The sequence below is a fragment of the Eptesicus fuscus genome, chromosome 18, assembly GCF_027574615.1.
Source record: "Eptesicus fuscus isolate TK198812 chromosome 18, DD_ASM_mEF_20220401, whole genome shotgun sequence".
NCBI classification, from domain to species: domain Eukaryota; kingdom Metazoa; phylum Chordata; class Mammalia; order Chiroptera; family Vespertilionidae; genus Eptesicus; species Eptesicus fuscus.
Window position 1 is genome coordinate 45888665 of NC_072490.1, and position 26898 is coordinate 45915562.

Genomic DNA, 26898 nt, shown 5'->3' on the forward strand with positions numbered 1-26898 from the left:
TGCCAGTTACTTATTTTGGGGTGTTCTTCCGAGCTGGAAGTGATTGCTTGGGACATGCTATTTCTTGTAAGCCGGTGCTAATGAGCTGGTCTGTTCCAGGTGATGTCAGCGTTGGCATTAAATGTGATGCCCGGGTGTTGAGTGAGGATGAGGAAGACGTGGATTTTGACATTATTCACAACGCCAACGACACGTTCACAGTCAAATATGTGCCTCCTGCCGCCGGGCGATACACAATCAAAGTTCTCTTTGCATCTCAGGTGTGTGGGGGGCCCAGGTTCTCTCTGGCCACCTGTGCGCATTGGGAAGGTGTCTGCTCCGTAGTTTTCCTCTTTGGTTCGTGAAAACCAAGAAAGGGGGAAAAAACAGAACTAAAGTTTTTACTACTTTCTAACGAAAGCGAGGCAGTGTCGTCAGTGTAGTTCAAAGCAGGGCTCTGGAAGGAAATTGGTTTGTTATAAACTTCCATCAACTTTTTGTTTGAAATGTAATTGAGTTCTACTGTGACCTCTCTGGAGCCATGACTTTGGCCTCAGCCTTGAAACTTTTATAGAGAGGAGCTTTGAGGTTTCAGGTAGAGTTCCAGTTGATGAATGACAGTGAAGGCAGGGTAGGCAGTACCTACAATAGGGGAGAACGGAACCTGTTAACCTTGCATAGACATAGGACCTCTGAGCGAAGTTCTGTTTCTGAAGGTGTTGGCCTCGTCCACTTACCCTGTTCTGCCTTGATTTTGACAGTCTGTGACCCTCTTTTTGAAGAATTATAACCACCCTACTTCTGATCAATTTCTTGCATTCTCAGCTGCCCATTTGGGGCATTTCCCTCCCTCCGACCCCATGTATTATTGCCTCTTTTGGTTTTATTCTCGTTGGTATTTTTTGCATTCTCACTACCCAACCATTGGGGTTAAAGGCTCCGAGTTTCCAGATTAGTTTGTGGGAAACCTTCCTTTGGCCGTGAAGAAAATGGGTGAAAGCCAGTGATGTCGGGGATCAAGGCATCCTAAGTGACCGATTACGGCCCTTACCTGATGCTAGCATGAGGGGGTTCGACCTGTGGTAACAAGTTTGCTCACGACCCGCTAGCATCAGAGTTGTGCCGAGGATTCCTTTCTCTGGGGCAGGGGCTAAGTGCTGGCCGTTGCTTCAGGGGCTTTCCTCCTGAGACAGTGTCTCTGCTACAGGAAATCCCCGCCAGCCCTTTCAGAGTCAAAGTGGACCCTTCCCACGATGCCAGCAAGGTGAAGGCGGAAGGCCCGGGCCTCAGCAAAGCAGGTGAGGAGGCGTGTGTGCGAGGCCATCCCGGAGGCTCTGCAGGCCAGTCAGTGGGCGTGCTCGGTGCGGGGCCCGTGGGACCCAAGGCCGGGCTCCAGGTCAGCAGAGAGCTCGGGCGCTAGCTGCCCCTGTAGAGCAGGTGCTGATGAACCTGTCAGACAGGTTCTAAAAGTGAAAGCACTCCAGCCAGGCCTGTCTCCTCACCTCACACACGGTTTATCTTTCCAGGTGTGGAAAACGGGAAACCAACCCACTTCACTGTCTACACCAAAGGGGCCGGAAAAGCCCCACTGAACGTGCAGTTCAGCAGTCCCCTCCCTGGCGACGCCGTGAAGGATTTGGACATCATCGATAATTATGACTACTCCCACACTGTTAAATACACACCCACCCAGCAGGTAGGCCTTCCCATCCCCTTGACCGCGGGCCCTTCCAGGCCCCTTTCCCCTCCGTGCTGTGCTGCTGGGTCACTTTGGACGCCGAAGGTGTAATCTGTGTTCCCTTGTGGGATACGGCTCGTCATGCCTTTTGTTCTGAACCTGATCGGATCTATCGGGAGGGCCTGAAGGATCCCCCAAGAGTAAGCGGGAAGCCAGCCCATCTCTCCTCACCCCAGTCTCTGCCTCTGTTTTGGGTTTTAGCAGAGAAATGCTCATGAAACTCAGGACTAATATCTACCTCTTTTATACACAGTCTTCCCATCTGCACAGCTGCCTTTTCGTCTTGGACTGATAACTCAGAGAGAGAGCTGTCACGCCTTTGTTTCCCTTCCTGCCCTGTTAGCTTAGTTTGCCGTCTTTACAAGGTGTTGTAGTGGGGTCTTTCTCAAAGCCTCTCCTCAAAGAGCCCGTGTTCAGCCTTTAGGCCCTCGGGCTTGAAATGCTCTTTAGGGCCCCAGATTGTCCCCTTTTACGAAAGGTAGGAACACAGACAGGATTTTACCCTCCAGGGGCTTTTGCTCTGGTTATTGTAGGCAATCAGAGCCTAAAAAACTACCCCTCTGTATAAGTTAATGTTTATTTGTTTAAAGTTGTTTTTCTTCATGTCCACCCTCTGGAGTCTGGGGAGCAGGTGTCCCTGCAGAAAAGCCCGGATGTTACTGCTCAGGCAGAATGTTCTAAACAGGCATCCCAAACCTCCGAGACACCTTCGTTCTTGGAGAGCAGAGCCCCCGGCTGAGGAATCCATTCGTAGGAGAAGCCAGGCGGTGCTTTCGGCAGCCTCACTCAGTGACCGGGCCGGGGCGTGGGGAAGAGGGACGGGTACAGTGAGGGCGAGCGAAGGTGGAGGTCCCTTCATCGAGGGCACCATTTCCCTAGAGAAGGGATCTTCACTGGGAGAGCGTCCCTGACTCTAAAGGGGCTTCTCTGGGCAGGTTTGTGCGGCACGTTACCGGTGTGGCTCCTTATCTCCAGATGTGCTTCTTCCTGTTGGTTCATTATTATTTTATTATTATTATTATTATTTTTACTTTAGTGAGGGGTTCATTATTCGTAGTGGTAAAACGAAGACTTCTGTCGGCAGATTACCCTTTCGTCATCGGGCTGCTCGGTGCTCAGTAGGTGACTATCTTCCTGCAGATGCCCCTGAGGGCTGCTGAGGGCCTCGCCTCCAGGGGCACTAGCTTCAGGTCATCTTTCTTGCCAACACTCCGCCTTCCTCCAGAGAAGGCACCAGAACGCATGGACACGCACACTGGTCAGATCACAAGGTCACAGACTCTTCTAACAGCGTGTTAGACGCTTGCTTTACCCTGGACCTACGTAGCTGTGTGTGTTTCCGCTGCGCTGCTAAAAAGTCAGCTGCAGAGATAGGGCAGGCTTAGGTTCTGACCTGCACCCCAGGAAGGAGTTTAGAGCCATTGCCCTGGATGACCCCGCTGCCGCTTGAGGTGGAGGTGGAGGTCGGAGCCCATGTCCTGTTCCGTTGCAGTGGCTATGAGGCTCGAGTGGGAAGGTCCTCACTCCAGTCACCAAGGTCAGGGCCATCCAGTTCTCTGGTGGCAGCAGGTTGGAAGGATATCTGCACGCTCAGTGGCCCCTTGGGGCTGTTTGTCCAAATGCTGCCCATCCTGCGTCCTAGGAGCCTGGCGATGCCCCGGTTCAGTCACTCCCTCTGGTGGGAAAAGCTCCAGGGTGCCTCTCGGGTCCTTCACGGTTTAGAGTGAGGTTTTCTGTTTCGCCATTTGGGCAGCTTGCAATTCTGCATATGTCTCTAGGGCTGTGATGGGCAACCTTTTGAGCTTGGTGTGTCAAACTTCGCCAAAAAACTGAGCATAACTTGGGTAGTGTGTCACTTTGAGGAAAAAACATTATTTCGCAAATGTTTCATCCTCAAGAGCAGCAAATGTTTCATCCTTGGCATGCGGCCGCCTCAGCGGCCGCGTGTCATCAAAAATGGCTACGCGTGTCAGTGCTGACACGCATGTCATAGGTTCGCCATCACTGCTCTAGGGCATAGAAAACAGATTACCGTAAATCTCCTCTTGGAGTGTGAGTTCCCCAAGGATAGGATAATATAGAAATAAATTCCCTCTGTCCTCCGAAGCCCCGAGCACAGGCCTGGTGCTGTGGGCGCTCCGTGGGGTACAGCCCAGTGGGTGAAGCCTCAGCTCAGAGACAGTTAAGAACTTTGTAATCCGCTAGAGAGTGGGGCCAACACTCCCCTTTCTCCTTTGAACTCTGTGTTCTGAAGAGCACCTAACAGCTCAAGGTTGGGTTAAATAAGTGTACCTTTTGAGCTCTGCTCTTGGATATAGTTAAGAGGCCTGTGCTAGCCCGGAAACCTGTGCCCGCGTAGAGGCGGCTGACACCCACAGGCACCCTTAGGTGGTTTTAGGGAAGAACAGGCTGGAACTTTCCAGCAGTGCAGCTGTCTGGTGTGTGTGGAGAGACGGGTGCGTGAGCGCTCTGCCCTCGGAATGCAGGCTGTGGTGTGAGGAGCACGGCCTCACCTGATGGCCGGCTCTCTGCCCCCGCGTACCCGCAGGCTACTGCTGTCCCTGCAGGGTCCCCGGGCCACAGCTTGACGCGCTCCCCTGCCTGCTGGGGGCCAGGGATGACCCGGCTGATCCTGTTAGTTTGTCGGAAGATAGTGGTCAGAGCTGTTTTTGCCTCGGAGGAGTGGACTGAGGCTGGGGCTTGAGGACCTCCCAGAGGTCAGACCAAGGCTTGGTTTCACAGAAGGGAAGTTACGCAGTGCACTGGTAACGGTCCTTCCCCTGAAGGATTGTGACTGCTGGAGGCTGTGGGTCACAGAGGTGGCTCCCGTCCTGTGTACTTCTGAGCTCTCGGGTCACGGTCTTGGGGTGTGTGTGTGTGTGTGTGTTTTGCAGAATAAGATTAAGGTCTCAGAAGCATGTAGGGGTGAGTAAAACTGTCCCGCATTCCGAGAAGGAAGTCTTTGTGAAATGCACCGGTGGTCACGGCTCAGGTGTCCCTCACTTCAGAGCACAGGCTGGGGCCCGAGCCAACCTTCAGAGGCTGCAGACCATCGCAGGTGTAACTAAGCTTTCTTCCCCCGTTAGGTTACTTAGGGGGAGTTAACTTCCTATCCGAGTTGTTGTTGTTTGTTTGTTGTTTTAAATATATTTTTATTGATTTCAGAGAGGAAGGAAGAGGGAGAGAGAGAGAGAAACATCCATGATGAGAGAGAATCATGGATCGGCTGCCTCCTGCAAGTCCCCCACTGGGGATCGAGCCCACAACCCGGGCATGTGCCCTTGACCGGAATCGAACCTGGGACCTTTCAGTTCGCAGGCTGATGCTCTGTCTGCTGAGCCAAACTGGCTAGGGCGCTATCGGAGTTTTTTAATGACGGGTAACGAGAACATCCCTTCTCTTACGGGATGGGGAGGTTTTTGCTGGAGGAGGGTTTCCCCTCTCTCCTTTGCCTCCAGAGAGGCGGCTGCATGCGTGCAGTGGGTGGTGGAGAAGGTTTCCTGAACCCCGGGGTGGCTGCGAGGCCTGGCCCTCCTGGAGGTAGGGGCGTTGGGGCACATTAAAGCCCGGGATGAGCTGGCGTGTGGGGAATGGGCTGGTGCGTTGGGTCTGCTGTGGTGGCCGAAGTAATCCAGCCCCTGCTCTGTTGAATCTGACCTGTGAACATTTTACCATGAAATTTTATACACCCTGGAGGCGGGGGGCCGGTTGGTTTTGTGTACAGAGCAAATAAATCCTGGACAATCAATCCTCCCTTCTTCGTTGATACAGCCGATTTTTTTCTTGGCTTTCCCCCACTTTGTTATGATAAAGGGAATGTGAGAAAATATATGCAGGCCAGAAGCCACACCCTTTTAACACTTGCTCAGCAACAGCTTTCAGCAGGGGCTGAATTCCAGCGAGCTCTGCACTCCGGCGGGGCTCCTCTCCACCCCACCCCACCCCCGCCCCCTTCCTAGCCTCTTTGAGGTGAGGGGGATCTTCATCGACTGAGACAGCAGTGGGCTTTCATGAGCCTTGGTGTGGAGGGTGGGGCGGTGGGGAGAGGAAGCTAAGGCCCCCTGCTTTCCCCAGAAACGGGGGTGGGTGAGGGTGGGTGGGGGTGGTTGGGGAGGTGAGTGGCAGAGCTGCTGGGATATGGGTTTGGGTGCCGTGGGTGTGAGGCCCAGCTCACACTTCCCAGGAGGGTGACTTGGGGGAAGTGACTACCTCTCTGAGCCCAAGTTTCCTTTCCTGGAAAAAGTAGGGTGACAGAGGGAGCTACCCCTTAGGGCGGTGTTTGAGATTGAATCCAGGAAATGCCTAAGAGCACAGAGCACAGTATGCTCATGAAGTTTTCCCTGTTATTGGTTGCTCATAATTTTATCTGACCTCTCTGATGTTCTTACTGTGGGGCCAAGAACTTAGAGAAATATGTCCGAGATGCTTTCTGTACCCACTGGCGTCCAACCCCGTGCCTCTGGGGGGATGGAAGGTCCAGGGGGCAGGTTTAAACACCAAGTTGGTATGTTCGGACCCAACGGTATACTCGGTTTCTCTCGTTCCAGGGCAGCATGCAGGTTCTGGTTACCTATGGCGGCGACCCCATCCCCAAAAGCCCTTTCTCTGTGGGCGTGGCCGCCCCTCTGGACCTGAGCAAGATAAAGATTAATGGACTGGAAAACAGTAAGTGTGTGAATGGAGGGGCGGGTCATGGAGGACCAGCACCCGGGGCTGCCAGCTACATTCCCTTCAAAAGACAGCCCACAGAGAAGGAGGGATTTCTGCCTGAAGAGACGGTGTAGTGGGACAGACTTGTTTTGGAATTAGGGCCGTGCATTGGGAACCTGCTTGCAGCTTGAGGTCACCGAGCCCCATTTCTTATTTGTGCAGTGGAGCCAGGGGGCGGGGGGAGGGGGGTGCGCAGGGTATGTGTGGAGGTGCTCAGGAACACTCAAGGGAATATGGAGAAAATTAAATGAGCTAGTAATTCAGTCCCTGGCACAGTCACTCAGTACCAGCCCTCAGCAACTGCTGGCACCACACTGGAATGTTCTCATTACAAAGTCGGGCACATTGCTTTCTGGCGAGCATCTGCGGTGCCAGCTCTCCCTGGCCACGGCATCCACAGGAGGGTCGGGCGTCAAGCACAAGAGCCAGCTCCCTGGCACTCAGAAGCCACAACTACCATGCAAACCATCCCAACTACCCGCCCTCACCCCACTATTCCCTTAGCTTGTTCGGTATCTATTACTACAAGCTCATTTCATTTCGTTTACATTAAGAAAAAAGTTTACTCGTGGAAATTTCAAACATAGAAAAGAGAATAGTATAATATGAACCCTGATGTACTTACCACTCAGCTTCAGAAGTTTAGCATATGATTATAAAATTATTATTATTATTTTTTACCAAGAAATACATATACTGTTTTTTCATCTAAAAAAAAAAAATCACAGTTACTAGTAAATTCCACTTTAGCCATCCCCTCTTCCCTCCCTAGGGTAAACCGAAGTTATCGGTTCCTTTTCTAGCCTCCCAGACCCTCTCCCTGCATCTTTGCGTGGATATCTGCCAGCAGGAAACAGTGGCCGTGTTTATTTTGCATTAACGTTATGTTGCCCTCGATTATGCTAAGCGAAATGAGTCAGTCATTGAAAGATAAATACCACATGATCTCACTCATTTGTGGATTATAATGAACAACATAAACTGATGAACAAAAACAGATCCAGAGACAGAGACGCATCGATCCGATGCTCAAACCTCAGAGGGAAAGTAGGGGAGGGTGGGGGAAGGGGGAGAGATCAACCAAAGGACTTGTATGCACGCATATAAGCCTAACCAATGGACCCAGACACCAGGGGGGTGAGGGCATGAACAGGAGTGGGGTGGGGGTGGGGGGGCAATGGGGGTATAAGGATACATATGTAATACCTTAATCAATAAAGAAAAAAAACATTAAAAAAAAAGTTAAGTTGCTCTCCCCAGTGTTTTCAGCCTGCCTTCCCATCAGCAGTGCTTCTTGGCGAGCATTCACACCAGGTGGCATAGCCTGGCTGCCCCGCGGTGCATGGGAGGCTCCGTGCGAACCCTAGGAAAGAGACGCCTCTTGTTCCACCCAGGAGGGTCCTGTCGGGTCTCAGTGGGGCCACCTGTGAGCGCCTTCCTTGGCCTGTCACCCAAATGCTCGTGTTGTGAATGAGGCCAGCCCTCACTCCAGGGCCCTGAATCGAGCTTGATGCCCGCTCTGTCCCTGGGGGGGCAGCCAGCTCTGAGCATAGGAATGGCCACCATCTAACCTTTTACGTGTCCTCTCGTCACTCCTTTCTCCAAGACACCAAGGGTTTCCACTCCAGACCCGGTAAACCTCAGTGCCAGTTAGGAAAGTCCTTTGGGACTGGGGCTCCGAGGCCTCCTTGCTGTGGTTGCACAGTGCTCGTCGAGGCAGGCCCCGTGCTGCCCGGGAGTCGGGATTTCCTGGGGGGTGGGGGGGGGGTGGGCACACTCTGTTCAAGTTCCCAGGGTTTTTGTTTTGGTTCAAAGTCCTCTCCCTGTTTTTGTCAAAGGCGGCCTGCTGTGCAAAGACCTTTCAAATACCAGCTCCGTGACTTTTGCCTTCTTGGCTGTAGGATTAAATTTGCTGCCAAGAATTAGTAAATAAAACACTGGTTATGGAAATGTTTTGATGCAAAGTTAACACCGAAAGTAAGTAAAGGAGAGAAGGCAGTGACCGATTATAACTTACTGGCCAGCAAAGTAGATTGTGGAGTCAAGTAAATTTAGGTTTGGGCTCTGGCTTTGTGATCTGCTGGGTACAGGCCCCCGACCAAGTCCTCCACCTGCCTAGGTCTCAGTTTCCCCATCTGTTAAAGCCCTTGGTTACTAGCCAGTCCTCCAGGGTTGTGGTGGAAGGTGAAGGAGATGATGTGCTGTATGTACCAAGGCCTGGTGTACAAAATGCATTCGGTAAATGATAGCTGTCACTGTTAATATTGATAATCGTTCATAGATAATTAATTGGCTTACCTTTTCCAGGAGTGGAAGTTGGGAAGGATCAGGAGTTCGCCATTGACACCAGAGGGGCGGGAGGCCAAGGGAAGCTGGACGTGACGATCCTGAGCCCCTCGAGGAAGGTGGTGCCCTGCCTGGTGGCGCCGGTGGCGGGCCGCGAGAGCAGCACGGCCAAGTTCATCCCGCGGGAGGAGGGGCTCTACGCCGTAGACGTGACCTACGACGGACACCCTGTGCTGGGGAGCCCCTACACGGTGGAGGCCTCACTGCCGCCCGATCCCACCAAGGTCAGCTTTTGTTCTTGTTGGAGACCATGTCGCCTGCTGTCTAATGCACCAGACCTAGTCCTTCTCCGATCCTGGCAAACACCTTGACAAAATCCTGTTGGGGTGATAGTCAGTTCTCCGTGGCTGACCGTCGTCCCCTCTCCTACCGGTCAGCGTACAGGGTCCTGTGAACAGCTGGGCCCCTCCCCGCGCCTCCTCTCACTGTCTGGCTGTGAGGGGCTCCCCTTCCCCGAGTTCAGTTCCTTCATTTGTTCTTTGTTTTTAGAATGTGTTTATTGATTTGAGAGAGAGAGGAAGAGAGAGGGATAGACACATCAGTAATGAGAGAAACATCCTCGATCAGCTGCCTCCTGCATGTCCCCCACTGGGGATCGAGCCTGCAATGTGGGCATATGCCCTGACCAAAAATCAAACCAGGGACCTCTTGGTTCCTAGGCCGACACTCAACCACTGAGCCACACCGGCTGGGCTGTTCTTCACTTGTTAGTGTAATACCGGTACTGGCTTCAAAGGGAGCCTGTCAGGTAGGGGAGACGTGAATGTGGAGGCCTCCACCCGGCGCCCGGCACACAGTGAGCTCTCCCACAGATGCTGTAATAATCTAATAATAATAAAAGTGTAATATGCTAATTAGACTGGACAGCCAAACGACCTTCTGGACAAAGCCGCAGTGACAGGGGCCAAGGCAGAGGCAGTTAGGGGCGATCAGGCAGGCAGGCGAGCAGTTAGGGATGATCAGGCAGGCAGGCAGGCAGGCAGGCCAGCGGTTAGGAGCCAGCGGTCCCGGAATGCGAGAGGGATGTCCGACTGCCGGTTTTAACCCTAAATTGGCAGTCAGACATCCCCTGAGGGGTCCCGAATTACGAGAGGGTGCAGGCCGGGCTGAGGGACTCTCCACCCCACTTTACACCCCCCCTTCTCCCCCATGCACAAATTTTGTGCACTGGGCCTCTAGTTAATATAAAATAGGTTATTCTCATTGTCACTTCTTCCTAGTAGTCACGAATCAAGGGAGTTAGAGTATTCCCAGTGATCTGAATGGCATGAATCCTATAAAACTGTCTGGTTTGTCAAGTCAGAGATGAAAGCTTCACTCTCCCCTCTCCCTTTTTAAAATAAATTCTTTTGTTTTTACATTTTTATTAGACTTTACTTTTTAGAGCAGTTTCAGGTTCACGGTAAGATTGAAAGAAAGGTACGAGATTTCCCTGCCCCAAACATGCATGGGCTTCCCGTTATCACCGCCTCCCAGTGAGCGGTCCATCAGTTATAACTGATGAGCCTACATTGACATCATCATCACCCAAATCCATGGTGTACCTGGGGGTTCCCTCTTGGTGTTGAACAGTCTATGGGTTTGGACGAATGTATAATGACGTGTAGCCACCATCACAGTTATTTTTTCATGATGCAGAATTGGTTGAGGGAGGTGTAGCAGCCAAAGCAACAGTGAGGTCATGCGAGCTGTTCTGTGTGTGTTTGTGGGCCTGGATGCTAGGCCTCCAGCTCTGCCTCCGAGGTCCGGAAGCTGGGGAGGTCTGGAAGGTGGGGCGGTCCGGAAGCTGGGGAGGCCCAGAAGGTGGGCATGGCAGGAGAGAGGGCGTGTGCTCTGGCTTCAGAGGCCCGCACCTCTCTGCTGGGCCTCAGCGTTGATTCGTCCATAACCACATCTCCTGTGGCCTTTTGCAGCTCTGACTCAGTGGTGTGAGCGAGTGTGTCACAACCTGGGCCCCAGGGAAAAGGCCACTCCATTGAGGTGCAGTTCAGTGCTGCTTAAGGGCGTGGGTGGAGAAAGCAAGCACTGGCTGGGCAGCAATATGAGTGTCAGGCGGAGTTTGACCTTTTATTCCTTCCTCCCGTAGGTGAAGGCCCATGGGCCTGGCCTGCAGGGCGGTCTTGTGGGCAAGCCCGCCAAGTTCACCATCGACACCAAAGGAGCTGGGACCGGAGGTTTGGGCCTCACCGTGGAAGGGCCGTGCGAGGCTAAAATCGAGTGCTCCGACAACGGCGACGGGACCTGCTCCGTCTCCTACCTTCCCACCAAACCCGGGGAGTACTTCGTCAACATTCTCTTTGAGGAAGTCCACATCCCTGGTTCTCCCTTCAAAGCCGACATTGAGATGCCGTTCGATCCCTCTAAAGTCACGGCGTCGGGGCCAGGTCTGGAGCGCGGGAAGGTGGGCGAAGCTGGGCTGCTCAGCGTGGACTGTTCGGAGGCCGGCCCCGGGGCGCTGGGCCTGGAGGCCGTCTCGGACTCGGGAGCGAAGGCTGAGGTCCGTATCGAGAACAACAAGGACGGCACCTACGCAGTGACCTACGTGCCCCTGACCGCCGGCATGTACACCCTGACCATGAAGTACGGCGGGGAGCTCGTGCCCCACTTCCCCGCCCGCGTCAAGGTGGAGCCTGCCGTGGACACCAGCAGGGTCAAAGCCTTTGGGCCAGGAATAGAAGGCAAAGGTGGGTTCCATCAACAGAAAGAGGGAGGCTGCGAACTGCCGCCCCCTCACCCCCGCCAGCCTTTGCCCTGAACTGTGTACAGTGGTTGTGTTGTCACTCGGCTGAGGCTGCCCTAGGAGGGGCTCCTTTCTGGTGTGTGTGGTGGGGTGCACATTAGCTTCCTGACTCCGAGCGTCGGACCACTTGTCTGCTGTCACTTAATTGTGCCTTAAGGGCTAAGAACCTTGTCGGTGGGCTGCTCCTGGGTCTGAGGTGTTGGTGACAGTCTGACCTGTGCGATTGCTCTGCAGATGTGTTTCGTGAAGCCACCACGGACTTCACTGTCGACTCTCGGCCCCTGACGAAGGTGGGCGGCAACCACATCAAGGCCCACATCGCCAACCCCTCGGGGGCCTCCACCGAGTGCTTCGTCACAGACAACGCCGATGGCACCTACCAGGTGGAGTACACGCCCTTCGAGAAAGGTGAATAGGCTTTTCCCTGGACGTGACCCTTGTTCAAAACTGTGCTTGGCCCTTTCCTCCTGGTGGCTGATGCTGATGTCCGCCCCGTGTGCTCAGTGCGTCCTCTCAGCAGAGGCCCTTGCAAAGTGACGGGGTCCATGGAGACCCACCTCCCCAATGGAGCCGCCCACTCAGGGCCTGGCCTGCTGGCCCTGTTCTGTGACGGTTGGGCTGGGTCCAGCCTGAGCGTCATCTGAGCAGGGATGGGGTGATATCATGGATGTTGATCACTTGTGTAATCTTTTTAGCACATTGATTTCTTTCCTGAATATTAAGAATTATAAAACATTTTGATAAATGATAAAAGCATAAAGAAAAACACCAAAGACCATATGTTCTCATTACCTGGATATATGATCCCTGTAAATATTCTGGTATAGATATTTTAATCTCTTTTTATAGATGCATGTATGTTCTGTTTTATGGATTTTTCTTTGTCTTTTGGTTAATGACTGGATGGAGTTTTCCCAAAACAGGGTAGTATGTTTAAAATGACTGACTTCAGTGTAGACTTAGTGACATTTGTTTGCAGGAGAGACTGTGTGTGTTTGGGGGCGGGGGAATGGGGGTATGTGAAAGTCAAGTGAACAGAAAGCATAAATAGACAATTTGTATTTTTTAAAAATCAGATTACACCAGTATTGCTATTTCAAACAACATGGTAAAGCATGCAGACATGAATGTGAAATAAAACCCTGGAGTAGAGTGTCATTTCCCACAACTGGGCAACTCCTGTACGATATGTTTTTGTCTGTTGTTTTGAACAGGCCTCCATGTAGTGGAGGTGACATACGATGATGTGCCCATCCCGAACAGTCCCTTCAAAGTGGCTGTAACCGAAGGCTGCCAGCCATCTCGGGTTCAAGCCCAAGGTCCTGGGCTGAAAGAGGCCTTTACCAACAAACCCAATGTCTTCACTGTGGTTACCAGGTAAGCAGGGCCTGGGGTTGGTGTGCTGACTCCATAAAAGGAGTAGCCCTAAGTAGCTTAGCTCTTTTAAAGTTTTATGGGTGTTGCCTGCCTATGTGTTAAGTCTCCCAACTTTTGAGAGGCTTTTTTTTTCCCTTTTTTTCATGATACAGGAAGCATTTTGTTCTGTAGAGACTTATGTTACAGAGAAAGACCAAGTATACCAAAAAGGTACCGGAAAGCACTGATAATAACGGTCATAAAACTACTGAGCAATCCAGGACTAGATGGAAACTCTTTAACTTGACAGTGCTGAAATATATAGCCAATCTCATATCTAGGTGAAATATTAGAAGAGTTCCTGTTGGAATCAGTCACAGGCACATACCTGAATTGTTGTGCAGTTGTAGCCAATGCAATTAGATAAGAAAAATAAATGAAGGATAAGCAGGGTTCAAAGCGGTCTTTGCTTATATAACATCGTTGAGAAATTCCCTGTCTGAGAAGTGTCATAGTAGCTGAGTTGAGTTGGTCAAATGGGAAATTTATGGAGGGATTTTAAATGAATTTTGTCAATAAGCAGACTGGCATGAACCACCAGTGCTACTTTGCTTCCTTTTCCACATTTTCCAGAGGGGCAGGAATTGGTGGGCTTGGCATAACCGTCGAGGGACCATCAGAGTCAAAGATAAACTGCAGAGACAACAAAGATGGCAGCTGCAGCGCCGAGTATGTCCCCTTTGCTCCAGGGGATTACGATGTCAATATCACGTATGGAGGAGATCACATCCCTGGTAAGTTCTCCCTCAGAAAGGAACCCGAAGAGTAGTTGATTTTGCGTGAAAGCTGGTTTGATTTTGCGTATCTCCCTGAATAAGAAAAATAGCTGACGCAGTCACTGCAAAGGGAGAGTTCTCCTAGGGCTGCATCTCCAAGAATATCCCCACCCCCAGTAGGACCAGTACCGTGATGAAAAAGTGTTGCCTTGGAGTTTTGACTGACATTCGTCTTCATGTGTTGGAGAACCTCGTTCTAAATTTGAAAGAAAGCTGTTTATTTACAAAGTTAAAACTCTCCACCTTATTTTGTGGTTGGTTCTTATTCATCTTATACCAGTACACGCATCTTGTTTTCTATTTTTCAGTTGACAGTCCTGGTAGCTGATAAAGACACACAACTCAAATTCTTTAATTTCTTTTCTATGGAATGATATACTATATACATTTACTGAAAAACAGGGTTTGTCATCCTCAGAACTGTTGATATTTTGGGCGGGATAATTCTTTGTTGTGGGGGCTCTTCTGTCCATCGTAGGGTATTTAGTGGCCCATTTTTTTTTTTTTTTTTGGCAACCATAAATGTCTCCAGATATTGTTATATGTCCAGCGAGGGACAGAATGACCCCTAGTTGAGAACCACTGTTATAAACGATTCAAACGGTAAATAAATATATGACTTAAGTAAGTAAGGGCCCTCCAACTTTCATGTTCCAGCAGGAAGAGTTTTCATAGGTTCTAGTTCTGTTTATTTGATGAAACATTTGCCACCCAACACACATTGGGATGTGTAGGTGAGGGTGTGGTGTGGTGTGGTGTGGTGTGGTGTGGATGCAAGTTCAAGGACTCGAGGGCGGCTCCTGCGTCAGCTTACGCCTTGTCTCAAGAGTGGTGAGAAAGAGGGCAGAGTCCCACCCCGAGAGCCCCAGAGCAGGAGGAGCCTTGGGTGGGTCAGTGTTGTTCTTGCCTTGCAGGCCATGAGCCCAGGGTGAGACCGAGGGGAAGGGGAAGGCTGAGGGTCCTATTTTCAGGTTTCTGGATTGGCTTCCTGGAAGCTGGAGTGTCCCAGGACCACACACACATTCCTGACTCTGTCTGCTCTTTCCTCTTGTCGTGTACAACTGCACACACACTCACAATCACTTTTTCTTTCTCTCACATTGATCAGAAAGCATTGATGTTCTGCTCAAAGTAATTCTCAGATGTTCATTTAAGCATTAACTTATTTAAGGCAATATTTCTCCTCAAACTTGACCTTGTAGCTGTTGCAATATAGATTTTAAATTCCTGAAATCACTTATCAAGGGGAATTCAGCCGTGGACCAGACAGTCAAAGCTCCTGGCCTCTGGAAGGTTCTTGTCTATTGTTTATGGCACTAAAATTCATGGTTTAACTGCTATGAAGAAAGAGCAGGGCTCAGTGACAGTATACAGAGCCATGGGTGCCTTTTGGAGTTTTACCAGCTCTGCAGTTCATGGGAGAGGACAGTAGCTCAGAGAATGTCGCCAGGCATGACCTGGCGGCTCCAACCAGGCAGGCAGGCAGCAGTGGAGAGGAGCTGCCTGCCTGGTTGGAGCCGCCAGGGAAAGTCTAGAGGACCCTCAGCTTTGAAATTCCCCTTGCAGGAGAGGGTGAGAGTTTGGCCCTGTGGCTGATCCCTGAGCTTGAAGCAAATGGCCATCTGTGTAACAACAGAAAAAGACCCATCCTCAAAGTTTCCTACTCTCTGTTGCTTCCCAGAGCCAAATGCCAGTTGCTCCCAGACCCCAGAATTTTCCCAGGCAGAGTCTTTTGGGGGAGCGTTGGCTGTTTGTCCTAGTGTCAGGCTTCATGGCTAAGGTAACCTGGGAGGTGCTGCTGGGAAATGTTCAGCAACCTGCTGGCTTCTGATTTGCTCTCATGGGAATTTTAGTTGGTTAAACATTGGCCCAGTTTTCCCTGGCCTGGTACAAACCCATAGTGGGGTTATTTTTAACCAGGTATCCTGTGTTGGCCGCAGTGGCATATTGGTTTCCTCTGGTGGTCTGTTTGTGGTGGCTGCTTGGGCCACTGGATCGCCTGGGATGAGTGCATCAGCAAGGAGGTCTGCCGTGGTTGATGGGTGATGCCTGCCTGGGGTGTGGGTCAGGGGAGTGACACAGAATGCTTGATATCTGCCACCTCGAACGTAACGCTACCTTGTTGGTGCTTGGCTGCTCTCGTGCGAAGTTCAGACAACTTCCGGTGGAGCTCAGAATCCAAGGGCCTCTTTTGCAGGCAGCCCCTTCCGGGTTCCTGTGAAGGATGTCGTGGACCCCAGCAAGGTCAAGATTGCCGGCCCCGGGTTGGGCTCGGGTGTCCGCGCCCGCGTCCTCCAGTCCTTCACGGTGGACAGCAGCAAGGCTGGCCTGGCTCCCCTGGAAGTGAGGGTCCTGGGCCCACGAGGTGAGTATGCATCCTGCCTTCCTGCTGACCTTCAGCTTGCCCAGCGGGAGGCGGCCATGACCTGGAGCAGGCACTTAGCTTTTGAGTTTGGTCATGAACTTAGTTTTTTAAATTTTTTAAAATTGATTTTTAGAGACGGGGAAAGGGAGAGAGGGAGAGAGAGAGAAAGAGAAACATCGCTGAGAGACGCATCCATCGGCTGCCTCCTGCACGTCCCCTACCAGGGATGGAACCCACAACCCAGGTTCAGTTCTTTAAAGTAGAGAGATGGAGCAGGTGGTGTTGGGCTCTCACCTGTGTAATAATTGTGCAGCTGCTTCATTTTGTGTTTCGGTGTTTGTAAGGTGACGGGGGTCAGTCTGGGTTTGGGTGGGTGGTGGGCTCAGAGGTGATTTCCTGTTTGAAATGCCTTCATGCTCACAGGGAACACCCCCCACATTTCCGGACGTGACAGATGCTCAGCCCCCTTGCCACCTGGCTTTGTCACTGTCCCAACCCCTTGGAGAGAGGGGGTCTCTTTGGGGGATGGGCTTTGTTGACAGTTTGTTCCGCCCTTTTGGCACTCTGGAATTGGGGTTTGGTAAGATAAGCAGGCCATTTTGGGACAAAGCACTTAAGTTATCTTAAATTTCTTAAATTACCTGGATTTGTCCCTGAAGAGGTACCTTTTTTGAAGAGGAACTTTCTCCTTGAAGGAGTTAGTTCAGTAGGAGGTTATGCCCTTTAAAACTCATGGTGGAAGCGGTTTGGGGAAATGAGGTCCTGGGGCTAGAATTTGATTGTACAGAGTTTCTGAGCCTCTGTGTGTATCCGTGCGTGTGCGTGAGAGAGTGCGTGGGGAGGAGGGGGAAGCTTAGATATATGTACCTCTGGTATGGAGGATTCTTAAGTAACAGCCTTTCAATTTTAGCTGATGAGACAGATTCCCAGTCATGGCGCAGCCCCTTGAAAGCCATTTCAGAGTTCTTTAAAGGGGACCCGAAGGGTGACTTTATGGAGACAGGTTTGCATTTTCCTATTGGCTGCTGCTCTAATTGATGTAATCGGAATGCCTCTTGCTGGCCTCACCCCTGAAATTGCCTTGTATGTGCCTCCTCTGCTTTGCTTAATGCGCATGCTATGCTTTGGTTAACCTACCCTGCAGTTGACCCATCTTTGAGGCTTGTGTTTAGAACCGGGATCTAGAATCTACCGACCCGATGCATGCCTTGATTATGCTTTAACATAATCTCCAACTGTCTCCTGCATGCATCACATTGATGGCTCCCTCACCCCATGAGAAGGGCACCTCACCTGCCCTGCACTTACACCCAGTGTGCTGCCCCTTTGGTCTTTGCCAAAGTGGCCACAAGTCTTGACTCGCCAACCCATTGGTTAATTTTTGCTGTTCCGAGTTCTGGACTCTTTGGCCCTTTTTCAGCTATAGAGTAAAGTTTACCGCGTCTTAAGCATGCCTAACCAGCTTGAAAGGATGTCATAGCATGTCTGCAACATGCACCTTCACCATACGCCCTCCAGGAACAAGTGCGGGCAGTCTCCTTAATTATACTCTAGGGCTGACTGAGGTACTTCAGCCAATAACAAGCTAAAGGTGTCTCTTGGAGTCATTCTGCAGCCGTGAATTGAGGATCCTGTCTCCTGTGATTTCCTAGGCCTCTGATTGTGGCCTGCTTGCATTTATGTTATTCATCAGTGGAAACCAATAGCTCTTGGGGATGAATGTGATCCTTTTTGAACTCAGCCCAGGGTGGAGTGTAGGGGAGGGGAGGCAGTTCCTCAGACCTCTCATCTCTGCCCTCAGGCCTGGTGGAGCCGGTGAATGTGGTGGACAATGGGGATGGCACACACACGGTGACCTACACCCCATCCCAAGAAGGGCCGTACATGGTCTCTGTGAAATATGCTGATGAAGAGATCCCTCGTAGGTAAGCTCTTGACACTTCGGGAAGGGGTCCAAACCAGACTCAAACCCACCCCTCCGCAGGGTTCACCAGCATTGCTCTGGTGACCCACCCACCCACCCATCCATCCATCCATCCATCCATCCATCCGATCTGCAAGTACCACTGAGAACCTTTGTGGCTCCAGCCCCTAGCCTCCCTCCCGCCCCCTCCTTTCTGCCATTGTTAACTTAAAGACCAGCTGAAATTAAGGAGTTGGGAATTTGGGGGGAGGATGCATTAATTTATCAGTCCTTTTTTCTTCTGACCCTGCAAGTAGTTTTCTGATTCAGGCAAAGACTTCTACTTTTTTTACTTTTCAATCCACAAGGGGTTGGATAGAAATCTTATTCCTCACTCACATTAATACAGAAAATATTGTTGCATAAGCTCTTTACCTCCCACAACAGCCTTCAAAGGTTTTTAAAAATCATACTTAAGATTAAAAAGCTTTGTCCATACCCCAACATACATATTTTACATAAAGATATGTATGTATTGCTAGCTACATAGAAATATGATTTATAAATTATATTTATCTACTTTACTAATAGCATACCATCTAAAGCATACTAAAAATGAAAATAAGAGGATGAGGTAAAATATTAAAACTGAAATTTCAGTGTTCTCTTTCTATTGACCATTGTTTTAGCATAATAAAAGTAGGTTAAATGTGTTTAACCCCATGTTTCCCAAACTAATTTTGGAATTAGTTTATATCCCCTGGATTGCAGTCAGGGAACGCTGGTCTGTTGTATGATAGTTACTGCCTCATAATTGTAAATTTCCGCTGGACTTAAGACATTGACTAAACTCACCATTTTTATCTGCTGTAGAAATCCTCTTTGCAGTCCCAGTTTCTTTGTGTAAGAGAGGTCAGACGGAGCAGGGTTGATGTGTATCCATACTGACCGAGGGTTGTGTGTCTATCAAGTCCCTTTAAGGTCAAGGTCCTTCCCACATATGATGCCAGCAAAGTGACTGCCAGTGGCCCGGGCCTCAGTTCCTATGGTGTGCCCGCCAGTCTTCCTGTGGAGTTTGCAATCGATGCCAGGGATGCCGGGGAAGGCCTGCTTGCGGTTCAGATAACGGTAACTTTGAGTTCTTTTCTGGAGTCAGACTAATAAAGCCTAATTTTCTGGCCAGAGGTAAGAACCAGGGTTTTAATAACCAGCTTCTGGCATGGTACCAGTGTTTGACGGATTATTCCCACCAGAGAGGCAGTAAATGTGAATGAGGACGTGCATGCTTCTCTGAGGTCTGAGGGCATAGCCCCAGGCACCACCTTTGGGTGAATCTCATGTACTTGCTATTCTAGCTAGTCCTATGTTTTTATGTTAAAATGTTAAGTTACTCATTGGGTTAGTTAGGACTAAGTTCTGCTGCATATCACGAGCTCCAAAATAAGAGTGGCTTAAACACGTGTAATTATTCTCTCCTGTTAAAAAAGCCCAGGGGCAAGGCACCTGGGTGCTGTGGCTCATCAGTGAAGCAGGCCCATCTCTCTGCTCCTCTGTCCTTGCGTGTGGCTTCTGTCCTTCAGGTCTCCTCGTGGACCACAAGGCCGCGGTGCCCTGGTTATTGATCCACGTGGCAGGCTAGAGGAGGAAGACAGACGGGAGAAACAGGGCCTTCCAATCAATCAGCTCTCCAAAGAGCCCTTCATCCTCCCTCACTAGACTTCCACTCCCTTCTCGTTTGCCAGAAACTTATTTGTCAAGTCGTGTGGCCAGATCTAGTGACAAAGGATGCTGGGAAGTGGAGTCTTCTATTCTGGGAGCAGTGCACCTAGCTGAGGATTAGGGTCCTATTACTGAGGAGACAAGGGAGTGAGCAGGTCCTCTGCCCCCTTGGGGCATGTATCAATGGATTGGGGGATAAAACACTGTTTGTTCACTTGACAGAAACTTTACTAAAAATTGATTGTGTCCATCGTGTTGTTAAAGGGATCTGTGACCTCTCCTCTTCCTACCAAACAATCAAATTGTGTGAAGCCAGTAATTCTGTCTCCTCCCACTGGAGGCACTAATTAATGAGCAAAATGTGTCAAGGTTTTCCATGAATTGTTTCTACATCTTGAGGACAACATCCTAAGTAGCATTTCTCTGTGCTCCACAGGACCAAGAGGGGAAACCCAAAAGAGCCATTGTCCAGGACAATAAAGATGGCACATACGCCGTCACCTACATCCCCGACAAGACTGGCCGCTATATGATCGGGGTCACCTATGGGGGAGATGACATCCCGTTGTCTCCTTACCGCATCCGGGCCACACAGACCGGCGATGCCAGCAAGTGTCTGGCCACAGGTGAGTGCAGGTCAAGAATCTGAAAGCCAGGGTCTGTCCCTTCTCGCCACTTAATAGCTGTGTGATCAAGGCAAGATACTCAACCACTCTGAGCTTCAGTCAGGCTTAAATTGAAGATCTTTTTTACAACATTTAAATTCAAGAACCTCTTCTAAGGGTCAGAGACTGTTTCACAGGGTTATTGCAAAGATTGGATGAGGTCAGGCATGAAAAATGCTTAGCACAGTGCCAGGCACATGGAAGCTATCATTATTGGATTATTTTCAAAGTGGGTGCATTTGTTGAGACATCAGCTGTGATGCTGCTCCCATGAAAAGCAGCAAATGCATGCCTTTCATGGGCTGTTTAATTATTCAAGATCACCTCAGGCCACTATGAGAAACACGTTCAAGCATCTAGGTTTTCCCCTCAACACTTGGGACTGATGTTTAAGTCTCTCAGGAATTCTCCAGGAATATGTGAGCATCACAGTTCCTTCCATTTCTAAGAGACAACTATTGGGAGTCTGTGGGTCCTTCAGTTTCTAAGAACAGCTCTTACCACTCTGATGCTGCTTCAAGCAGATTTCAAAGCATGAATCCCCATGTCTGAAAGCAAACAGATTTGCTTCTCTTTAAATAAAACTAAACATAGGTCCCCCTAGATGTGTTCTATTTCTCTCCTATCTTGTCTTATTTTGAATGGAGAAAATCTTTTGGCCTTCACGGCAAGCTTGTAAATTGCTCGCCTTGGCCCTTTTTTGGCTCACCCATGGCAAAATTTGAGAAAGTCTGAAATAGTGGCCAGTCTGCCACATGCTAGGTCTGGATTATCTTTGTTAACCTGAGGGCATGTAATATTGGGAGGTGGCTTCCTCCTTGCTTTCCCTTCCTTAGCTCAGGCAGAATCCTGAGCAGACATAGGCCACACCCCTGGTCTGTCATTCAGGGGATTCCAAAGTCTGGCTTCTACTCATGTCCATGTCTGAACAACATGTTCTTATCCCTGTTGTTTCTGCCCACTTTGCCTTTTTTTTTTTTTCAACGTGCTTTTAATTTACACTTTTCTGCATTCCCTGATGTTGTGTGGATTCTGTGTAAAGGGATCTACAAAGAGAAAGAGAGACTGGTCATTGTTTCAGGACTGAGGTTGAAAGTCTTCCCTAGCCAGCAGCACCCACCCTTCAGAATTCAGCCATTTCCCCTTTTCTCAGGAAGCCCTCTGTCAATGTGGCAACCCTGGGATAGAACTTTTACAGGACAACTGTCTGAAGAACAATTGAGGATTTTTTTTCTGTAACTTAGTTCCCCCTCAGAACTTCCACAGCTGGTTGAGCTGTCATTCTTGGTGCCCGACCTGCATCCCACTGCTCTGGTATATTATGAGCATCTCAACTCTGTTTTGCTCACCTTTGTGTGTACCTGGCACTTAAGAAAATGCCCGATAGATGTTTGCTAATGAACGTTGACTTTCATCCCCATCGCCTTGAATGCTGGCAGACCAGAGCCTGAGATACTCCTTATTTAATAAACAGTGGATGAAATGCTCCCTTGAGCAGTACCTTCCCCAGGTGATTCCTGGGACATCCCTGTATGTGGTGGCAGTTGAAGGTCTCACGTTTATAGATGCAGACAACACGAAAGCGTGTGATTTGTGTTTAGGTCTCCAGGGGAACTGTCCACAGCTGAAGCTTCTCTTCTCTCCTCCTGAACTTTTCTCCAGGTCCTGGAATCGCCTCCATTGTGAAAACTGGCGAGGAGGTGGGCTTTGTGGTTGACGCCAAGACTGCCGGGAAGGGGAAAGTGACCTGCACGGTTCTGACCCCGGACGGCACTGAGGCTGAGGCCGATGTTATCGAAAATGAGGATGGCACCTATGACATTTTCTACACGGCTGCCAAGCCAGGCACCTACGTCATCTACGTGCGCTTCGGTGGCGTTGATATCCCCAACAGCCCCTTCACTGTCATGGTAAGGAAACCCCTTCTCTGCAGCATCTGTTACTGGCAGAAACAATGATAGCTGCCATTTGTTAAACCCTGCCTAGCACATCCCCTTCCACTTTTCTTTTTTCTTGAAAACTTTTTTTCTTAAGCAGTCATGACCTTTTAGGGACACTCTAGGGTCCCAGAGAGCCTTTGGCTCTAAGAGTTTTTAGGGAATGTTACCAGCTACCAAGTACCCATCATGCTAAGCGTCTTCGGCAGTGCCCTGGCCTAAGCACAGTTCAGAAAGATAAACTGACAAAAAACATTTATAAGGGAAACATTATATTTTATTATTCTGCTGTCCTCCCCCTGCTGCTCCCCCACCACCATGGTCTGGAGGAGAGAGACTTGACTTTGGTATCTCATGACTCAGAGTACCTCCAGTTGTGCTTGGAGGGATTCAGACTTTGCACGTGAAGGGAAATAGCTTGTCTTTTAAAACTAGGAACATCTGGAGGAAAGAAACCATTATACACACTTCTAGGCCAAAGAATGACGCGGCTCTTTAATTTTCAATCTGAGTGACTTTTAGATCTTTCTCTGATTATTAAGGTTCTTCAACCAGGAAAGCGGTTAGAAACCTTAGCAGCATTCAGTCAGTTAACCCTCAAAGCAAGCATTGTTGGCCCTTTCACAAATGAGCTGTAGGAGGAGGGGTCAGACTCAAGTCCACTGAGCCCAAAGTGCCCGCTCTAGACAGCTGCCGAGCGCTGTGCGGCCCCTCACCCAGTGTCCTTGGAGACCGTGGCAACAGCCACCCTTGGCTGCAAAGTTCATAGGCCTCAGTGACCTGGCCCCCCGCACAGCCTTCAAAGCCCCTTCTAAGGATTACACTTTATGCGGCCACGGAGAAGGGCATGAAGACGCCATTTCAAACAGAAGTCCGAGTCTGTCTTCCAACAGCGTGTTGTGTGTTGCAGCTCTTTCCCTTCCCATCGGCGTTTGTTTATCTGTGAATGTGCCAGAGGTCTGGAGGCTCTTCCACGTCTCAGGGATACAAACACTTGTCAACTTTTGACGCTGCTCAGTTGGGAGTGCTTTTCTCCTTCGGGGCTGGAAGAAATGCGGCTAGAAGCGTGGTGTCCTTCTCCCAGAGAAGGGTCCCATTTCCGCTTTTATCTGGTTGGTTGGAATTGGCAGGGTCGTTGTGCAGACAAGTCAGAGACCTGAAGTGGGAGCCACCAGACTCATTAGGAGTAAATGTCCCCTTGACCCTGGGATGCACGGAGGATACTTTGTGCGGACGCACTGCCCCGAACCACAGCTGACGGCTGAAGGGCGCATCACCCACAGGACCAGGCGTGGGTCTCCCATCTCCCCTCTGCGCTTTCTCCAGCCTCACCTACAGGCAGACTTTCTTTTCATTGGCTCCTTATGGGTAGATTCCCTGCCTCCCTCTACAGTCTTGGGGCCAAAGGGCCACGAACACCCAGCACTGCCTTTGCAGCAAATGTCTCAGGGAGACTGGGTGGGCTGGTTCAATTCTGTACATCACGCAGAAGACGTGCCCAGGAAGTCACGGGTCTAACAGCTTATCTGCTCATCACTGTTGCGAAGTCCTGACTCAGAGGCCATCACGTAGCCAGTGAAAGATCTCCCTCCCTGGCCGTGTGTCCCTGAATGTCCCCAATCTGAGAGCCCCTAGAAGCAGGGGGTAGGGCTGTTCCAAACGTTGACGCCCACAAAGCTGCCTTCATAAGTGAAGCTCCCTTTCAGCATGTGACAAAGGACACGAAAAGGAGTGAGCATGGGCACGTGGGCCTTCTCCGGAGGGAGGCCTTCCGACGCTTGTTTGATTTGGCAGAAGAGGGAACCCCTCTCTTATTAGGTCAGTTGGATCAGGGACATGAAGTCTGGTTTCTAAAAAATTAATTTATAAAAGACCTTTTAAATATGAACTACTGTAGACACTTACCAAGGTAACAGGAAACCACTTGCCCAGTTTCATGCTGCAGAGGCGATGAGTGTTAGCGTTTCCCATTGTTTTTGTGCCGGGATCACACCATGCACATTGCTTTGCAACTTGCTTCCTTCCCTCCTCGGGAAGGCCCTTCCATATTAATTTCCCGGACTGGGCCACCTCTCCAGAGTGGACAGACTCCCCCCATTTACTTAGCCGACTCCCTTACAGATGGACATTTAGGTTGCTTCAGGTTTTCATGACCACAAGCAGCTCCTGGTAAAACCCCTTGCATGCATCACTTACCTTTAGACTTTCCTGCTAGTGTTTCTGTAGATCTGCTTCCTAGGAACGGGGCCATGGGTTCAAAGGGCATGTGGATTTGACATTCGAAGAGAGGACGTCAGCTTGCTCTCCACAAGGGTAGGAAGAAGGTAGAGCGAGAGGCTTTCTGCAAGATGAGCAGGTGGGGAGGAAGTGGTCCTCAGGGTGCAGATCCTACTGAGTAGCAACGTCCCGCCAATGAGATTCCCTACTAATCTCCATTTGCCACCAACCAGGCCACAGATGGGGAAGTCACAGCCGTGGAGGAGGCACCGGTAAATGCATGTTCCCCTGGATTCAGGCCCTGGGTACACTTTTTTTTTTCTTCTCCTTTTTTTTTGCATTTCTGTGTTTACTCAGCCTTCATTTCAGAAAAGCTACAGCCTGCTTCTGGGGATTGCTTAAGCCCTCTGGGTGTCCTGGTCACTGGTTTGTCCCCCACTGATCAGTCCATCACAATGAACCCTGCTTTCTCTGTAATGAGACCCACCATGTCATCGTCTGCGCTCCACGAATCGCCCACCGTCACGTCTGATCACGCTCGGTGCAGTGTGTCTCTGTTTAACGAGAAAGATGGACAGCTGTCTTCAGCCCTCCTGCTGACTCTCAGAGCCGCCACTTGCACATTTGGTTTCTGTTCAGAGGGAAAGCCACCTGCTGCTCCTTTCTGCCACTTAAAACACACCTTCTTTTCCAGGCCACGGCACTAAACCTTTCCCGGTGGAGCCTCTTGGGACTCACAGACATTTCTGTCTCTCACTTTCTCACTTTCCCGTGGGCGCTTCTGGGAATTTTACAAGCGAATTGCCTAGTGGTTTTTAGCAATTGGTCAGCATGACTTCTCCGAGCCCTCGGGTTCTGCTCTGGCCCCAGGGCCAGTTGGACAAAGCCCACACCCCATGGGCCGCCACCTCCCCAAATCCTGGCTGCACTGGCTTGCAAAATTCCCAGTTGCTCTGCCCCCTGTAGCTTCCCTGGCCCACGCTGTTGTCCACTTTACCCAGTGACCTCTGCTTCCTGTTTTCAGGTCACCGAAGAGGCCTATGTCCCAGTGAGTGACATGAACGGCCTGGGGTTTAAACCTTTCGACTTGGTCATTCCGTTTGCGGTCAGAAAAGGAGAAATCACCGGTAAGCACCGTCATGAAAGCTGTCTCATTCCCGCTCGCTCGCACACTCTTCGCCTGATCGGTGACAGGTGGTGGTCCCCCCGGCCCCCCAGACCTGCGTTCCTGGGTCTGAAAACCTGTGCTCGGAAGGCCACCGGTGCCGGTGCCGGCTTCTCCGGGGGCGGTCGCTGGTGGGCTCACGGCCCTGTCTCCCTGTGCTCCATAGGAGAGGTCCACATGCCCTCCGGGAAGACGGCCACGCCCGAGATTGTGGACAACAAGGACGGCACGGTCACCGTCAGATACGCCCCCACGGAGGTGGGGCTCCACGAGATGCACATCAAGTACATGGGCAGCCACATCCCCGGTGAGTCGGGCTCCGCGCACGCCCTGCAGGGCTCCAGGACCCAGGGGCCTGGGCTTCTGGGAGGTTTGCTGACGTACAGCCCCCCGCTGTGTGGGAAATAGGTGGCAGGTTGAGGAATGCAGTGTCGGGGTCCCTGTGAAACCTAACAGCCTGTGACCCCAGCAGATCCGGCTAATTTCCAGAAGGGATGATGCATCTAAGTGTCCCGGGTCACAGTGCAGGCCCTTCGGGCTGTGATTGTTTGTCTTTGTCACGATGCCGAGTGCGGCCAAAGGATGAGCGGGAAGAAAAATGTGAGGCGCATCGGGGACTTTCCAGCCTGGCCTGCAGAACCCTGTGTGGTGGTGTTGGGGGTGGGGTGGTGGTGGAGGAAGAGGTTGTGAGAAGAGGACAAGCTGCCTTCTTCTTTATTTATTTTTTTAAATATATTTTTATTGATTTCAGAGAGGAAGGGAGAGGGAGAGAGAGGTAGAAACATCAGCAATGAGAGAGAATCATTGACCGGCTGTCTCCTGCACACCCCACACTGGGGATCGAGCCCTCAGCCTAGGCAGGTGCCTGACCGGGAATCGAACCACAACCTCCAGGTCCATAGTTTGACACTCACCCACTGAGCCACGCTGGCCAGGCTAAGCTGCCCTCTTGTCACACTGCCCTTGACGAGGAAAACCAGCTCAGGTTTCGTGTCCACCGACCAGCACTGTGTTATTCTTGTTCTTTTTCTTAAAAATTCCTTAAATACGTCTCCTTTTTTAAAATTTAGTATTTTTGAGTAGGCCGCATACACATAGTTTAGAAAATGGTGTGGAGAAAGGTTTCTTTCCCACCCATCATAACCCTCACTTGCCCTCTGACTGTTAATTTTTTATGTTGGATTCCAGAATATTTTTAAGACCCTACAAGCAAACAGGAAAA

At 50.6% G+C, this 26898-nt stretch overlaps 1 protein-coding gene across 2 annotated transcripts in view; it reads left to right on the top strand.

Annotated features, from left to right (window-relative positions):
- FLNB (filamin B) overlaps positions 1-26898 on the top strand; it is a 135442-nt gene that overhangs the window by 82525 nt on the left and 26019 nt on the right. The window contains exons 16-32 of one of the 2 annotated variants that reach the window (XM_008146303.2): positions 100-260; positions 1187-1277; positions 1506-1675; positions 6265-6382; positions 8735-8997; positions 10860-11457; positions 11748-11921; positions 12728-12890; positions 13503-13663; positions 15903-16070; positions 17872-17995; positions 18945-19101; positions 20129-20318; positions 22020-22267; positions 24745-24816; positions 25536-25638; positions 25843-25983. In XM_008146303.2, the coding sequence (XP_008144525.2) occupies positions 100-260; positions 1187-1277; positions 1506-1675; positions 6265-6382; positions 8735-8997; positions 10860-11457; positions 11748-11921; positions 12728-12890; positions 13503-13663; positions 15903-16070; positions 17872-17995; positions 18945-19101; positions 20129-20318; positions 22020-22267; positions 24745-24816; positions 25536-25638; positions 25843-25983 (3102 nt within the window). The remainder of the gene's footprint in view (positions 1-99; positions 261-1186; positions 1278-1505; positions 1676-6264; positions 6383-8734; positions 8998-10859; positions 11458-11747; positions 11922-12727; positions 12891-13502; positions 13664-15902; positions 16071-17871; positions 17996-18944; positions 19102-20128; positions 20319-22019; positions 22268-24744; positions 24817-25535; positions 25639-25842; positions 25984-26898) is intronic. The other variant, XM_008146305.2, reaches the window with a different exon arrangement.